The sequence below is a fragment of the Mustela nivalis genome (genome assembly GCF_964662115.1).
Source record: "Mustela nivalis genome assembly, chromosome: 6".
NCBI classification, from domain to species: Eukaryota; Metazoa; Chordata; class Mammalia; order Carnivora; family Mustelidae; genus Mustela; species Mustela nivalis.
In genome coordinates this window covers 99,015,832-99,034,074 of record NC_139025.1, presented here as the reverse complement: position 1 = coordinate 99,034,074, position 18,243 = coordinate 99,015,832, and the positions used below count along the sequence as shown (strand labels likewise).

Here is an 18,243-nt window from a genome sequence, read left to right as displayed (position 1 = left end):
TGTAGAAAAAAACATGAAGAATATTAAAAAGCTACTAGAGTGCAGATGCCTGGTGGCTCAGGCTGTGATCCTAGAGTTCTGGGATTAAGTCCCCCATCAGGCTCCTGGCTCAGCAGGAGTCTGCTTCTCCCTCTGCGTGCTGCTCTCCTTGCTTGTGCTCTCTCTCTCTCTATAGCTGACAAATAAATAAAATCTTTTTTTTAAAAAAAGGCTACTAGAGCTAATACATGAATTTAGCAAGTTGCAGAATACACAGTTAATTTATAAATATCAGTTGTATTTCTGTTAGCACCGAACAACTAGAAAGTGAAATTCAAAAAACAAAGAATTTACTGTAATATCCAGAAATATGAAAGACTTAGGGATATGTCCCACAAAACTTGTGTAATATGTATATGATGAGAACTTCATAACAATGCTAAGAGGAATTACAATAAAGCTTGAATAATAATGGGGAGATATATCTTGTTAATAGAGCAGAACACTTAATATTGTTACCGGAGAGATGTCATTTCTCTCCAAATTGACCTATAGATTAAATTCAATCCAATCAAGATCCTAGTAGGATCTTTAAAAGTATCTTTACATGATAGGATTGACTTAAGATTGAGCCTATAATGCAGAAGGAAAAGACAAAGCTTTTTTTTTTAATAGAAAGTGGCAAGTTTCTAAAATAATTTGCGAAAATGTTGCCATCTCTGAGAGAAAATGAATGTACAAATCATTTTAAGTAGCAGTAGCTAATATTTATTGAATATAATATTAGGTTATTTTAAAGCATTTTATATGTATAATCCTTAGAGCATTCCTATCAGGTACTTTTACTCCTGTGACTTGGCTTACATCTGGATTCTAAGTTAGGCTGATTCTAGATCCTGTTGCCTCTTCTGTTTCAATTTCTCTGGGAAGTACTAACCACTGAACTTTGTTTTGCAAAGTATTGATACTATGGTCTGTGGTATTGCTTCATTTAGATGGAAGTTTATCAATATAAAATTTGAACTGTTCCCATTTTTGTGTCTAGGGTGATGAAGGCATGCAGATGTTTAGTAATCACATTATAGTTCTGTTTAAATGTTTATATTGTATGGCGATTATTTGTTACCTTTAAAAGATACTATTTGTTAAATGTATCTTTATAAGAAAGGATTGACGAAGATTGGGTCTGTAATGAGACAGGTGTACTTTCTATAATTTACACATGATATTGTATAGCATGAGGGATGTGGTAACTATATTTTCCACACTTAAACTCAGGGTTTTTGTGCCTTTTCAGCTGCAAGAGACAGCCTGTGAGTTCTAGAGATTTCAAATATTTGGAATCTCTGGGCCAAATGAAAATGACTTTTTACTCTGGCATCAGAGTCACTTCTGGAGCTTTTAAAAAACAACCCATTGGTGTCCCTTTTCCCTACTCCAGTTCAGTGGGCAATATAAGTTAGAAGACACTGTAGGTAGTTCTGATGTATATCATGGTTGAGATTCACTAATTTATGGAGACAGAATATCTAAAGCGTGGAACATCTTGGGGCACCTGGCTGGCTTAGTCACAAGAAGAGCATGCAACTCTTGATCTCAGGGTTGTGAGTTTGAGCCCCACATTGGAAAATTATTTCAATAGATAAAACTTCAAAAAATAAGTAAAATGTGGACCTCAAAAAAATTCAGATTATAATGATAGCTTTGTTTAATAAAGGTAGGACTCTTAATCCTCAGCACAATGGACATCTACTCTGAAATCATTCTTCCTTATCTGAGTACTTTTCTGCTCCCCGTTTTCTTAATTCTGTATATAATATATATAATATTAACTCTCTCTGCCACCACTCTGAAATTCTGTGATTGACTGACTACGTACACAGCCACTGTGCTTGGGCCCCACCTTACACAGACATCAAAGGCAGTGTGGGACAGTTTCTAAAATGATTGGAGTTATTGCATTTAGGCATTTCCAGTCTCACTTCAGTGTTTGAGGTTTTCAGAAGTAACATATGCCTCGGGATTCCAGAAAGGATACAGTTCCTTGTTATATGAGACTGACAAAGTAACATTACTAATGCCTCCACTCTTAAGAACCACAGGAGGTTTGAGCTAAAAAGGCTTAGAGATTATCTAATGTGGGTTCTTATTTTGTTAGAAGCAAAATTAAGGTCAGAGGAGGATTGACTTGTCTAAGATAGCATAATTAGTTTATGGATAAATAAATATAAAATTCAAGTATATGGGGAAAAAGCATTGAACTTTTTTCATAATTTGAAAATAAAATTAATGTATTTTCATAATTTAAAAATAGAATAGAAAAATAGAACTAATATATTAACATTTAAAATGTAATAATATATTTTATTATCTGAGGTTTGAAAAAACTTATAAATTATGTTGTATAGGCCCTATTGATTGATTTCTTTAAAAATAATATTGGCATGAAAAATATTGGTAATAGTTTAAAAGAAAGAAAAACTTTATCCGTTTCTTAGGGTTTATAAAAGGAAAAGTTTCTGCTATTAGTTGTCAGCTTACTGTAGAAATTTCCTTTATGTTACTACAATGCAGTTTTTGTTCCATGAATGAGAAATAGGAAACTTACAGGAAATTTAGTCAGTCTATAGATATATGGTTGTTTTTCTTTTGCTTATGATAGAAATTATAAACCATGTAATTATTTTTATCTTTACATTTAGTTAATTGGAAATAATTAAACAGATTATTTTTTAGTTCATTTTTTTAAATGGTTACTCATTTTAAGTTCCTTGTTCTTTTTCATGTTGCATCAGTGATGTATCTTTAATAAACATGTTCTGTTTGTGTGTTTTCTCTTCAATGAATGTCAGTTAAAGAGAAATTGACCGCGGATCCAGACAGTGAAATTGCTACAACCAGCCTAAGGGTTTCTCTACTATGTCCAGTAAGTGTTAACTAATACTTGCTTTCCAAAAGATTCAACATATATTTTTCCCCTTTTATGAAGTATTTCTAGTATTTGCAAATGATGTTTACTTTTGAAATATGCCCACCTTTGTCATAGTTTCTGAGAAGTAGAAAGACATTATTATTAATTAGTCATAGGATTTGGAATCTAACCAAATTTTTAAGTCTGTAAAAATGTCCTACTCTTAGTAAGCTGTGTTTAAATATTGCTTACGATCAATGATTATCTTTCACACTCAAGTGTAAATTCTTCAAATAAGGAATGAGTATTATTTTGGTATATTTATTAAAATTGAATTTTTAAAAATAGTATCCTTTTGAATAGAAATCTAGCCATGATTTACCCACATATTCAGTTTAACCATTTTGCCAACAATGACTACGTTGTAAGAATCCACTAATTAAAAACTGTTCTATTTAGCCTGAATAACTCAATTGGTTATGCTGATAAAAATAACCTAGAAATATTTTTAAACCAGAAAAAGAGATCAAAATCAATTGTTTGTACAAAATGAATATAAGGTCCAAAAACATACCAAATGATTAAACTTGTAGTGAAAAGTTTTCCCAAAAAACGTGTTGTTAATATTTATTTCTTAACCAGCATGGTGTTAAGTCCACCAGTTGTAGGAATGGTAACTGAATGTGGCTTTCATACAAAAATATGTGAAAAGGTAGGAGTAAATTACTTTGACACTTTAATTACCTTTTGTTCTATAATTAATCAAATTAATCATATCTAAATTGGGGAGAAAGTATAAAGAATAAGAGGACACAGATGTTTCCTGATTAGCCTGGATTATTCAGGCAGGCCTGATATTGAAAGTCTTTAATATTGAAATCTTCCTAATCTAAGATGAAGATGAAGTTACTGTATTCTTAAATAAATTTAAACAGAAACTAAATTTTATTTATCCTACATCTTAGTCTTTTATAACTTATAAAATCTCAAACACAAGATGAAAAAGTCTTTAGTTCACAAATTAGTTTATAGTACTTTTTGGGGCGCCTGGGTGGCTCAGTGGGTTAAGCCACTGCCTTCGGCTCAGGTCATGATCTCAGGGTCCTGGGATCGAGTCCCGCATCAGGCTCTCTGCTCAGCAGGGAGCCTGCTTCCTCCTCTTTCTCTCTCTCTCTGCCTGCCTCTCTGCCTACTTGTGATCGCTCTCTGTCAAATAAATAAATAAAATCTTTAAAAAAAACAAAAATTAAAAAAAAAACTTTTTGTTTTATAATACTGCTAAGGGAATCCCTATTTTTTATCAGGCTTTTATAAAATTATAGAAATACAATAGAGTGAATAAAATCCCCCCAATACTATCATTTTGTATATATCCTTCTATCTTTTTATTCCTTATAATAGCCAATCTTTTTCTTAAGAAAAATATTTTGATTCTAGCCTTTTTAATGTTGTTATTAAAATTCTTTCCCAAATACATGATGCAATCATTGGCAGAACTGAAGGAGAAATAGAAAGCAATACAGTAATAGTAGAAGACTTGATACCCCACTTTCAGTTATGAATAGAATAACCAGACAGAAATTCACTAAAGAAGCAGAGGGCTTAAACACTATAGACTAACTAATTCACTGTGTGTGTGTGTGTGTGTGTGTGTGTGTGTGTGTGTATAAAAAACACTGTACAACAGCAGATTACACATTCTTCTCAAGTGCACATGGAACATTTTTCAGTATAGACCACAAAACAAGCCTTAACAAGTTTAAGTCATACAAAATATCTTCTCTGACCACAGTGGGATGAAACTAGAAGTCAACAGCAGAAGGAAAACAGGAAAATCCACAAATAGGTGGAAATTAAACAAAAGACAATTAAACAGCCAAAGAAGTTATCACAAGGAATTTAAAAATGGAGACAAATAAAAAACAGAACAAAAAAAACAATAACAACATAACTTACGGGATGCAGCAAAAGCAGTAGGAAGAGGGAAGTTTATAGCAGTTAATACTTACATTAAAAAAGAAAGATCTCAAATCAACAACCTAATCTTACGCCTCAAGATTCTAGAAAAAGAAAAAGAAACTAAACCCAAAGTCAGCAGAAGGAAGGAAATAACAAAGATTAACACAGAGATAAATGAAACAGAGAATATAAAAACAATAGGAAAAAACAATGAGACCAAGAGTTAGTTTTTCAAAAAGATCAACAAGATTGATAAACCTTCAGCTAGAGTAAGAAAAAAGAAGGGAGACTCCAATAGCTAAAATTAGAAATGAAAGAGAAGATACTACAACTGATGAACTGATAAAACAGAAATATAAAAGATTATAAGAGACTACTATAAACAGTTATATGCCAACAAACTGGATAACTTAAAAATTAAAGTATATATAACACCAATCATCTCAAACTCTTCCAAAGAATTGAAGAGCAGGGAATACTCTAAAACTCATTCTCTGAAGCCAACATCATCCTGATCCCCAAATCAGACAAAACCAAACAACTAAAAAAAAATCACACATCATGACCAAGTGGGATTTGTAGCTGGAATATAAAGATGGTTTGGCATACAAAAAGTCAATCAGTGTGGGGCAGCTGGATGGTTAAGCATCTGCTCTGGGCTCAGGCCATGATCTCCAGGTCCTGGGATTGAGCCCCATGGCAAGCTCCCTGCTCACCGGGGAGTCTACTTCTCCCTCTCCCTGTGTCCCTCCCCACTGTTCACACACACACATACTCTTTCTCAAATAAATAAAATATTTTTAAAAAAAAATCAGTGTAATAATACCACATTAACAAAACGAAGGACAAACCCCACATGATTGTCTTAGTGGATGCAGGAAAAGCATTTTGCAAAGTTCAGTACTCTTCCGTCATGAAAACTCTCAACTCACTAGGAGTAGAAGGAAGCTTCAGCATCATAATAAAAGCCATATAGAAAAAGCTGACAGCAAACATGATACTCAAGGGGACAAGAGTGCCCACCCTCACCACTGCTATTCCACATAGTACTAGAAATTCTGGCCAGAGCAGTTATGCAAGAAAAAGAAATAAGACATACAAATTGGAAAGGAAGTACAATGATCTCTGTTTGTAGATGGCATGATCTTTTATGTAGAAAACCCTACAGATTCCACAAAAAAACAAAATAGAGTTGCAGGATACAAAATCAAAATACAAATTTAGTTGTGTTTCTAAACATTAACAATGAACAATCCAGAATGGAAATTAAGAAAACAGTCCCATTTACAATAGCATCAAAAGAATAAAATACTTGGGAATAACCTTAGCCAAGGAAACAAAAGATTTGCACACTGAAAACTGTAAAACATTGCTGAAAGAATTAAAGACATAAATAATGGAACGACATCTCAGGTTCATGGATTGGGAGGCTCAATATTATTAAAATATCTATACTACCCAAAGTGATTTAAAGATTCAGTGCAATCCCTATCACAATCCCAGTGACATTTTTTATTTTGCAGAAATAGAGAAGAGTCCTAAAATTACTGTGGAATCTCAAAGGACCCCATAGAGCCAAAAGCAATATTTTAAAGAGCAAGTTTGAGCCCTCACATTCCCAGATTTCAAAACATACTACACAGCAGCAGTAATTAAGGTGGTGTGATAATGGACATAAAGATAGATAATGTAGGGGGCACCTGACTGGCTCAGTGGGTTAAGCCTTTGCCTTGGCTCAGGTCATGATCCCAGAGTCCTGGGATCAAGCCCAGCATAGGGCTCTCTACTCCGTGGGGAGCCTGCTTCCCCCTCTCTCTCTGCCTGCCTCTCTGCCTACTTGTGATCAATCTCTCTCTCTGTCAAATAAATAAAATCTTAAAAAAAAAAAAAAGAAAAATGTAGACTAATGGAGCAGCATGGAGAACCTAGAAACAAACTCTTGCATTTATGGGCCAAGTTACATTTCAACAAGTGTGCTGGGACTACACAAGGGGGAAAACAGCCTCTTCAACAAATGGTGCTGAGAAAAACTAGATATCCACATGCAAAAAAGGAATTTGCGCCCTTACTTTATACCACATGCAAAAGAGAACTCAAAATGAATTAAAGACCTAAAACGTAAAACCTTAAAATTTTAAACTCCTAGAAGAAAATGTAGGGGGATAGCTTCATTGAATTTCACAGTGACTTATTGGACATAACACCAAAAGCATTCGCACAAAAGCAAAAACGGACAAGTGGACTAGACTAAACTTAAAAACTTCTGCATGTCAAAAAATAAATAAAATAAAATAAATGAGAGTGAAAAGACAACCTATGGCTTAGAAGATGATAGTTGCAAATCAGATATCTGATAAGGTATTTACAACATAAGAAACTTCTTCAACTCAACAACAATAATAAACAACCTGATTAAAACATGGGCAGAGGACTTAAGTAGACGTTTTTCCAAAGAAGATTTACAAGTTTCCAAAAAACATGGAAGGATGTTCTGTATTGCTAATCACTAAGGAAATGCAAATCAAAGCAGCATGGGTTATCACTTCAGACCTGTCAAGATGGCCACTATCAAAAGAACAGAAGATCCCAAGTGTTGGTGAGGATGCAGAGACACTGGAACCCTTATTTTATATCCCGCTCCCCCGTTGGTGAGGATATAAAATGCTGCAGCCATTGTGAAAAACCAGTGTGGAAGTTTCTCTAAGAAAGTAAAAATAGGTTTACCGTATGATCCAGCAATTTCTCTGTTGGGTATATATCCAAAAGAATTCAAAGCAGGATCTCAAAGAGAAAATTTGCACAGGCATTTCATTACAACATTCATAATAGCCAAGAGATAGAAACAGCCCAGATGTATATTGAGTGATGAAAGGATACAAGAAAATGTAGTAAATACATGAACAGTGGAGTACTATGTGCTGTTTAAAAAGAAAACCCTGTCATACGCTACAACACAGGATGAACCTTTAAATCGTTCTGATGAGCAGATCAACCAGTCACAAAAACATAAACACTACAGTTCTACTCATAAGAAGTGTCTAAAGCAGTCAGAATCATAGAAACAGAAAATAAAAGGTGGTTACCAAGGACTGAGAGGAGGAGGAATTAGTGTTATGGTACGGAGTTTCAGTGTTACAAGATGAAAAAGCTTGAGAAATCTCTTACACAATAACATGAATATACTTAACACTACTGAACTGCATGCTTAAAAATGGGTAAGGTGGTAAATTTAATGTTACATGTTTTTTTACCACAATAAAAATATACAAACCGCGGAGTCACACAGAAAGTTCTTAAGTAACCAGATAAATGGGTTTGTTTGTTTTTTTTTTTTAAGAAATATTATTTGTTTTTGTGAGTGTACAGCAGAGGGAGAAGCAGGCTCCCCACCGAGCAGGGAGCTTGATGCATGACTCAATTCCAGGACCCTGAGATGATGACCTGAGCTAAAGGCAGACACATAACCCAGGCCGCCACCAGATAAATGTTGTACAGTTTATGGTGCAAAGGAAACTGACATTTTTTTAACATTCAGGGTAACAGCTCACAGACCAAATAAGTGGAAGATAGAAAGAAAATAAAGATTTAAAAAAAAAAAAAACCCTGCTGCTTCTACCCCTTCCCCCTATTTATGTATTTTCCTCCTCCGTGTGGTTTCTTGCCATCCCATTCCATTATACAGTACAGTTCAGAGACTGAGAAGTTTAGAAAAGTACAAAAGCTTCATTTTCCATAATCACAGGAGGAAGTCTTGTTTTTCTTGAATCTCCTTTTAAAAGCATTTACAGTTGTTCTAATATATGTGATGTTTGTATCATTAGATGAAGCATTTATTCATATAGATAAGCACTGTAATACAAATCTTGATGTTTTTACTTCTAGAACTAGTTTTGAACTTCATAGTTCAGGTGATCTTTATCAGAAAATGTTAATCATGTTTTGCCTCTCGCACCTCTTAATTAAGTGGGCCATCTTTAATTTTCTTACCATATTGCCTGTTTCCTCCCTTTTTAGTTGCAACAGCCATCTGCTTTTAAAATTCAGATCACAGAAAAAAACAACTCTAAATACATATAATCCATAATTATAATACTTTTATAGATTTCTTTTTGGCTAAAGGGAAAATCCCTTTACAATTATTCTGGAATCTAGGCAATATATTTTAGGTATGTTTTTATTCTAAAAAGTAAAACTTGGTGATGACAACTCATCTATACATCAAATTTATAGAATAATAAAAGAGATTTGTTCCCTGTGAAATATGTAAATATGATGTCTGTGCATTTGAATTGCCCTTGTTTTGATACACACAGCTCAAAATAAATGAGTTTCTGTTGTTTGTGTGCCATTTAGCTAAAGGCAATGAAAATAATTAGAAATGTTTTTGCTCTTTGGGAATTTTTTTAGTTCTGATTTATTAAAAATACAGCTGGAAGAGGATCGCCTGTATGACTCAGTTGGTTGAGTGTCCGGCTCTTGGTTTCGGCTCAGGTCATGATCTCAGGGTTGTGAGATCGAGCCCCAGGTCCCTGCATCCTCCCTGCATCTGGCTTCATGCTCAGTGGGGAGTCTGCTTGGGATTCCTCCTCTTCCCCCCACCCCCGCTTGTGCACTCTCTCTCTAAAATAAATAAATCTTTTTTTTTAATAAATAAATCTTTAAAAAATATATACAGCTGGGAGAATGTTTGAGAACCTACTTTGAGAGATATTTATTCCTCAGACCTATGAATTTCAATAAAAATGACTTGGAATTGATAGAAGAAAAAAAATTCCTTGGAAATTAATTTATGAAATATTGATGATAATGAAGTGAAATTATTGTTATTACTATTCCTTTTTATGAGGAAAAAATACTTACTATTGATTTTTAAAGGTCTTTTTGTTATAAGCTATAAACATATCTAGGTAGGGTATTTTCTCCTGCAGCATGCTCAGTTACCAAATAGTACTATTATATGTTACAGTAAGGTTAGTGGCATTGGAAGACTTGTTTAGGGGCTGACTTCAGAGTGTTTATTTGCATATCCTGAAAAGGAAGAGGGGCATGATAATGATTATAAGATGAAGATGTTGTTTAGAACTCTGCTTTTCTCCTGATACCATGTTGGAGAAGTCCGTTTCCATTTGTAGATAAGTATTTAGGATTTAGAGATTGTTTTTAAAATCAGAACTATGAGGAGTGTGGGCGCCTGGGTGGCTCAGTGGGTTAAAGCTTCTGCCTTCGGCTCAGGTCATGATCCCAGGGTCCTGGGATCGAACTCCGCATCTGTCTCACTGCTCCGCAGGAAGCCTGCTTCCTCCTCTCTCTCTGCCTGCCTCTCTGCCTACTTGTGATTTCTATCAAATAAATAAAATATTTTTAAAAAAAAAGAACTATGAGGAGTATTATTACATAACACTTAGTGATTCTTTGAAGCAAAGCATTTCTGTGACAGCTAATCAGCAGTCCATTTGAAAGTGAACTTTTCCTTTCTTCACCCATTTGTAAATGTCTTTCCTGCATCCTTCACGTAGCAGTGTTCATTAAAGACTCTGGGTAAATTTGTCAGTGTGGCTGATCATAAGGGCTTGAGAGTAGCTCTCTCACCAAAAAGATGAGCTGACAAGGGAGGATTAGAGGGAGGAATGTCTGTGAGATGATTGTTTAGAGAATAACTGCTTTTCGGAGTGTAAGTTCTGTGGCCTATGACTTGGATTCTGAAACCGACTTTATGTCTTACCTTTGTGTGCACAGTCTTCATAAACTATCCAAAGTGGTCTACTAATTCTGCGATATGTAGGCTTTGTCTACAATTACTGTATTTGTCTAGGATTTTCCAGTCTGCGGTTTCTCTACTTAGTATTTAAGCATTAGGAAAAATACCTGCTTAGTAGCAATTTGTACTTCACAGTTAAGTTAAGGTCTGCTTTAAGATATAAAAATTTAATTTGGCACCACCAAGCAGATCTTTATTTGGAAAATGTTTCTGGACTAATGCAACATGTCTTGGCTAACAGTAAATACATGATTCTTATGTTATAAGAACTAGTTGGTTCTTTTTTGCATTTTCATCAAGTGCTTGTATAAATCAAATCATAAAAATTGAGTAGTAGAAGAGTAGAGGGGAGTAAAGAGTTGTTTAATCTTACATGTGGATAGAATGGAAGAACAACTGAGCTGAAATACAGTGTGTCTCCCATTAGCTTACAAAGTGATTTGAAGCAGATAATGTTTCTGTACTTTAATTATAATGGGTGACATGTATTGAGCACTTACTAAATGCCAGACACATAATTTAGCATAGCATAACATATAACTTTATTTATTTATTTATTTATTTATTTATAAAAATGTTATTCATTTAATTGACAGAGAGACAGCGAGAGAGGGAACACAAACAGGGGGAGTGAGAGAGAGAGAAGCAGTCTTCCTGCCAAGCAGAGAGCCCGATGTGGGTCTTGCTCCCAGATCCCCAGGATCATGACCTGAGCCAAAGACAGACGCTTAAAAACTGAGCGACCCAGGTGTTCCCGCATAACATAATTTAACATAACATAGTACAACATAACATAATTTAAATCCCACAATCTTATGATGTAGATGGTATTTTTATCCCCATTTTACAAAGCTGAGACTCAGGGAGACTAAATGAGATTCAGGATTCCCACAGTAAGTAGTGGGGCCAGGATTCAAATCTAGGTAGAAAACTCCAGAATTCATTTTCTGGCCTGCCTTGTAACTTTATGCAGCCCCCACATGCTCCATGAGTGGTCCCTTGTGGAGCTGCTCAGTGAAGCAGAGCCAAAGCCTTAGTCCACACACATGACCATCTTCCTGCTGTATAGCACATACATTTCCAAGTGCGAGGGATAAGGAATTGAGCCTGATGTATTTCTCGTAGGAGGGGACACATACATAAGTAGTGCATAATCACGCACAGGGTGGAGTTAGGCGCACACACAGAGAAGGGAGCTGTCTGATTGCTCTGTATCTCTCCTGTCCATCCCTCTGACACTATGAGCTGGCACTGCTCTCTTCGCATCAGCTTATAGCACAGACTGGGCCTGTTTTGTTCTTCATCATTACATCCTGTTGAAGTAAGGAGGAAACAGTGTTACTTTGGAGATAGAAAAAGAGGCCCAGAAAGGTTAAGTGCTTTTCCTAGTGGCACACTAAATCATTGGTACCAGAACAATAATTTAGGGCCACAGATGACAGTTAATTTCCTTGGTAGACTTCCTAGGAAATTGCACATTTCCCTGAAATTCTTCTAAGCCAAAATCCTTTTCCTCTTTCTTTCCTCATTTAACTCCTATCCTTTTCAAGCCTTTATGTTTTTCAAGCTTGCAAGTATGTGGGAAATTCTAGTTAGCAGACAGTGTGGTTATTGAAAGTAGATAACTATTCTACTGTATGGTCATTGTTGCCTCCGGGGGACCCCACAGTGGTAACCCAGGTGTGCTCTGTGTAGTGGCCTCCAGGGAAGGAGCTGTGATGCGACAGCTCTCAGGGCAGTGTCTGTGCCTGGGCCCAAGCCAGCAGCTCAGGGACCGGATGAAGTCGGTTTCATTTTTCATAGAACAGACTCTATTTAACCTCAGCTTAAGCAACATTTGCAAGGCAAGAAGAGAAAGTCTCATAACATGGTGGAGATGGTGGAGGTCTATGGATGTTTGTTGAATTATCTGTGCTAGTGCCCAGTGAGGGAGGAAGTACAGAGTGCACGCTCTTGACTTCCTTCTCAGAGCTGCCATTTGGCATCCTGGGGAGTGCTTGCCCTTCGTGCCGTTTTCACATGTGAACTACCCCATTCAGAGATCAGGTTGGATAACTTTATATCTGTATCCCCCAGTATTTAATAAGACATTCTTTTTCCATTTCCCAAATGCCTAGTAAAGTGGTTCTTAACTTTTTTGGATCGGAGACTACTCAGAATTTACTGGGGCGCCTGGGAGGCTCAGTCAGTTAAGCATCTGCCTTTGGCTTAGGCCAAGTTCCTGGGATCCTGGGATCGAGCCCTGCGTTGAACTCCCTGCTGAGCAAGGAGCCTGCTTCTCCCTCTCCCTTTGCCACTCTCCCCTTACTCTCAAGTGAATAAACTTTTAAAAATCTTAGGAAAAAAAAAAAAAAAGAATTTGGTGAGAGTGCTCTCTCTGGGGAAATACACAAACTTGCAGAATTTTGCATATTATTTTAAGGAGTTCATGGTTCTTTCCCCCCAAAAGCTGATCTGTGTGTGAGCTTTGGTGGGGGAGGAGGGAATAACCCTTTCTGTAGACTTTCCATAGTCACTGTTTTTAATATCTAAAGAAATACTGTTTTTTTAAACAGGTAGGTTTTTGTTTTTTTTTTAAACAGGTAGGGTTCATAGAAAAATGTGTTTAACGTTCTTCCAAATTGATGAAAAGTAACCATAGTATGCTTTAAGTCAGAATACATACGCATTGTGTTTCAGGAGATTTTTATCAAAACTTAAATTTAATAACAGTTGTCTCATATTTACTTTTGTCTCCCTCTTTTAAAGCTTGGTAAAATGCGGCTGACAATTCCATGCCGGGCCCTGACATGTTCTCATCTGCAGTGTTTTGATGCAACTCTCTATATTCAGATGAATGAGAAAAAACCAACCTGGGTTTGTCCTGTCTGTGATAAGAAGGCCCCGTATGAGCACCTTATCATTGATGGGTATGTCCATTTATTGTGTTTCCTTATACTGTGACATGACCGTCTATTATTTGAATTTGTCTTCGTCAGGTTTAGGATGGAAATTCTGTAGGTAGTGTTTTCTGAGTAATATATTTTTAGGATTTTCCTGATTCTAGAAATCAGTTATTTTTAAAGTAAGTAATCCTGTGAGCATTTTTCCTTTCTAAGTCAATGTTTGGGGAGCGCACGCTTTACCATCTTTTGTCTCCCGACTTTCACCATTTAAAGTACCAGTGGTTCTGAGCAGGGTATGGTTATACCTGTTCCTCACATGAATCCATCTACCCCTAGTCATGCAGACCATGTCAGAGAAAGAGTGAAAGCACTGAGAGAAACTCTAGCTAACTTAAGCTCATCCAAATTGAGCTTCTTAGTGGAAGTTAACCTGTTTTTGCAGATGTTTCTCGTGGTATTATACCTGTTCCCCCATCATAAGGGCTGCTAAAACTGATCAGTGTGCCGAATAGCAGCTTTCTTGGTTTTTCTCTTTCCTCTGAAATACTTGTCTTTGTCTTGTCTGCCTCCAGCATCACAACAATCAGGGTTTTTGTGGTGATTTTTTTTTTTTAACACTCCTGTGTTTTATCTGTCCTTCTAAACATCTTGTTGGAGTGTTTGTCTAAATGTACCCCTTATCCTCTAGCCTCCTTCTGTGTCCTTTTTGCCACTGAACAAAGATAAATTGTGGAAAGAAGGATCTTCTTGGTAGTTGCTGTACTTGCCAGCAAAACACTTACGGCAGCTTATCTACAGCATTTGAGAAAACTCAGGAGTCTGAAGTTGTACCTTAGAAAGGGGATACATTTAGCAATACAGTGTCACCTAGAGCTTGAAAGATGGCAGACCAATCATGGGGAAAAAGAAAATGTGTCACTTAAATGTTTTATGTTTAATTGTTCAGAAGTGACAGTGATCACTAATAAATCTAAGTTAAATAATATTTTACCAATGCTTTTTATTACATAGCTTTAGATCCCTACCTCTATAAACTGGGATCGTTCTTTTTTTTTTTTTTTTTGTTCTTTATTTTTAAAAGCCAGCACACACATAAACGTTATCTATACACACATTTAAAGAGAAATAGGAAAACTTAGGAAAATAAAAGGGTTTCGTAGTGTATTTTCTGATTTTTGTTTTTCTAGAATTGTGATAGTACAGTATTAATATTTTTTATCCGTTGGTTTCATTTCAGAATTTGACATTTCCACACATTTTTTGCAAATCTCATTTCTTAATACTGGCATGGTATTTTTCAAGGAGATGTACCGTTCAGTACCTATTTTTGTATGTATTGTTTCAATAAGATATGCTTACTGTGGACAGTTCGGATTATGCACAAGAATGTAAAGGAGAAATGATGTCGCCACTCAGAAATAACTGCTGTTCATGTACCATTCACACACAGAATTTTATTTTCACACTGTAGAATTTTATTTCCTTGGCCTCTTCCCTCTTTCTGTGACTATTTACCCTATTCTTAAAAATCTTTGAGGGGCGCCTGGGTGGCTCAGTGGGTTAAGCCGCTGCCTTCGGCTCAGGTCATGATCTCAGGGTCCTGGGATCGAGCCCCGCATCGGGCTCTCTGCTCAGCCGGGAGCCTGCTTCCTTCTCTGCCTCTCTGCCTGCTTGTGATCTCTCTCTGTCAAATAAATAAATAAAATCTTTAAAAAAAAAAAAAAAAGAAAATCTTTGAAAACCTCGTTGTTCATGGTTATGTAAGGTACCTTGTATAAGGTACTGTAATCTAAGTAATATTTCTCTAAAATAGGCCTCAATTTTGAGAACAAATAATTGTCTGTTCTCCTTTCTTCTTTCTTGTTTATACTTCTACCAAATGTAGGAGATCTGAATGTTTTTTGAACAGCAATACTTCTAGTCTGTTTTCATTTAGAATATGATATTCAGAGGACCACGTATTTTTTGTAGCTTGTTTATGGAAATCCTAAAGTACTGTACAGACTGCGATGAGATACAGTTTAAGGAGGATGGCTCTTGGGCACCTATGAGATCAAAAAAGGAAGTACAGGAAGTCTCTGCCTCTTACAATGGAGTTGATGGTGAGTTGATGGTTTTCCAGAAGGGTGGGGCAGTCTCCCTGCTGTGGTATAGTCCTGCTTTTCAGTATTAAAACACATGTATTTCTGGGGGCACCTGGCTGGCTCAGTCAGCAGACCATGTGACACTTGATCTTGGGGTCATGAGTTTGAGCCTCATATCGGGTGCAGAGATTACTAAAAAAATAAAATAAGCTTTTTTAAAAAAGTATATATTTCTGAAAAATATAGCAGTTTATGGATAGCTCAGTAACTCTTATGAAATTATTGATTAAACATTCAGAAGTAGTAGAGAACTTTTAAATTCACGTTGCCAGCTTTTAAAATTTTGGGATATTGAAATTTAAAAGCAACATAATCTAGTAAGTCATTTCTAAGGTCATGCTTTTGAAATGGTATGCTTTTAAATTTTTAAGAGATTTGGTAAAGATTCATGAACATTTCTTCCTTGTTTATGTTATTTTTCTGGTTTTTAGTATGCTTTTGCCAGAAGGAAACTATGACTTTTAAAAAATGTTACGATACATTTCTTAAGTATCCCAGGTACATATGTAATATATAGTATTTACCCTCAAGCTGCTTTTATTCTGAAATAGACATATGTTTTGATTGTTTGCCCTAATTCAGAATTGTCTTTCAAAAAAACAAAACGAAACAAGAAAACCCCTTTAACAACCAATAATAAATAGTATCTTTAAACTTAGGGGACCAGAGCTACTACTCTCTGACCCCAGCAATATTTTAAGTCTAAACTATAATTAATAAACTAATCCATAAGGGCACACTGAGGAAAAAAAGAGAGGTGTCATAGGTCTTTTTTGGCCTTGTGTTTGATCATTCCCACACAGGATGCTTGAGCTCCACATTGGAGCATCAGGTGGCTTCTCACCACCAGTCCTCAAATAAAAATAAGAAAGTAGAGGTGATTGACTTAACCATAGACAGTTCATCTGATGAAGAGGAGGAGGAGCCATCTGCCAAGAGGACCTGTCCTTCCCTGTCTCCCACATCACCACTAAATAATAAAGGGTAAGTACTGAGACCTTAAAAAGTCATTGTGAAAGCTAATTTGCAAGTACGATTTAAAAGATCTGCCAAAGAAAATGATTATCAATGATTGTAAAACTTAACTTGGTAGTCAAAGAATAGGTTGTATTTTCCCCAGGTGTGTGATAATCTTGAGGGACTGGGATAGTGCATTCAAGGAGTCCCTTGGATACAGTATTTATCATACCGAAAGGTATTCTAGTGCAGTGGTTCTCAAACTTCAGTGTACAGCAGAATCGCCCAGAGAGCTCATTAAGACACACATTGCTCCCCTATTCCCCCATGTCTGATTCAGGAGTAGAGACTGAGAAAACTTGTCTCTCTGATCAGTTCTTAGGTGATCTTAATGCTGCTCGTAGGATTTAAAACATTTACTCACGCTGGAAATGTATGCTATAAGATTAGTTCTGAGTTGAATCTTTCAAGTAGAAAACTGAGGAAGACTACAGGAGTGCTTTAAGCTGGCCTCAGAGTGTGTGAGGTTTGCAGTGAAAGAAGTCAGAGCCTGAAGTTACAGGGCACAATGCGTTCTGTTTTGCCAACTCATGTCCCATATTTGCCATTAGTCTCATACCAGTAATAGTGTACCTTGGTTATGCTTCAGTTCAGTTTAGCAAACAGTTATCTACTTTAGGTAAAACACCTTATGCTTAACATGGGTGATAATAATAATAATAATAATAATAAGTACAGTCCTAGCCTTAAAGGTTTAACATTTTGTGGAGGATAGTAAAACACATAGCTAGCTCTAGCTGTACTCTTAAATAGACTCAGCCGCATGAGACACATTAGGGATTCTCAACAAAAAGTCTTCATGCTTTGCTGAGGCACAGTTGTGGCACACTAAAGGTGAATCTAGAAAGAGGTGTGCCCTTTTTTAGTTATGTGTCAGGAGAATGATGTAGCCTGTTGGAACTGAAAAGGAGCTATTAAAAAAAAATCTCCTTCCAACAAACAGTATGCCTGAAGAAGGAATGTTAAGTGGGAGAGGGCCTGATGTAAGGTTGCAAGGTTCAAGAGGAAAAGTTAACACCAGACCAAGAGCAGGCATTTCCATGTTTGGAGTGAAGTAATTTTCAGGTTTGAGACTGATAAAAGATCTTCTATATGATATGAAAAAAGATCTTCTATATGAGAATATTTATAATTACTTGAAAGGTAAAGTTGAAACAGCAAGAACATAATAGTGATAAATGTATCTCACTCATTAAAAAGTTTGACTGTTTCAGGAATCTTCATAATACGATCAAACCTGTTAAACAGGTTGGTATTTTCACTCTAGAGGAGCTTCACACACATCAGACAGCAGTAAAGACATTAATAGCAGTATCGCTATTATAAAGGAAAAAAAAAAACGAATTCACTAATTCTGCTTTAAGTCTTACTTCATGAAGAGTTACCTCTGATGAAAGCATACCCTGATGGCTGCTACCCAACAAGCTTGACCTTGTTACTCCCTGATTTATTTTATAAATCTGATTGAGAAAAAAAGAAGAGTCAAATGGCCAGAAGCTGGTATAGTTAGATATCGATAGACTCTTGATTCCAAGATATTTTGTATATCAAAGCATACTGTGACCAAATACATATTATTTCTTTAAATAT

General features: G+C 36.0%; 1 protein-coding gene across 1 annotated transcript in view; it reads left to right on the top strand.

The window, feature by feature from the left end:
• PIAS1 (protein inhibitor of activated STAT 1) overlaps window positions 1-18,243 on the top strand; it is a 123,657-nt gene that overhangs the window by 95,693 nt on the left and 9,721 nt on the right. Inside the window, exons 8-11 of the mRNA XM_082737000.1 lie at window positions 2,832-2,905; window positions 13,356-13,516; window positions 15,464-15,594; window positions 16,440-16,620. Coding sequence (XP_082593126.1) covers window positions 2,832-2,905; window positions 13,356-13,516; window positions 15,464-15,594; window positions 16,440-16,620 — 547 coding nt within the window. The remainder of the gene's footprint in view (window positions 1-2,831; window positions 2,906-13,355; window positions 13,517-15,463; window positions 15,595-16,439; window positions 16,621-18,243) is intronic.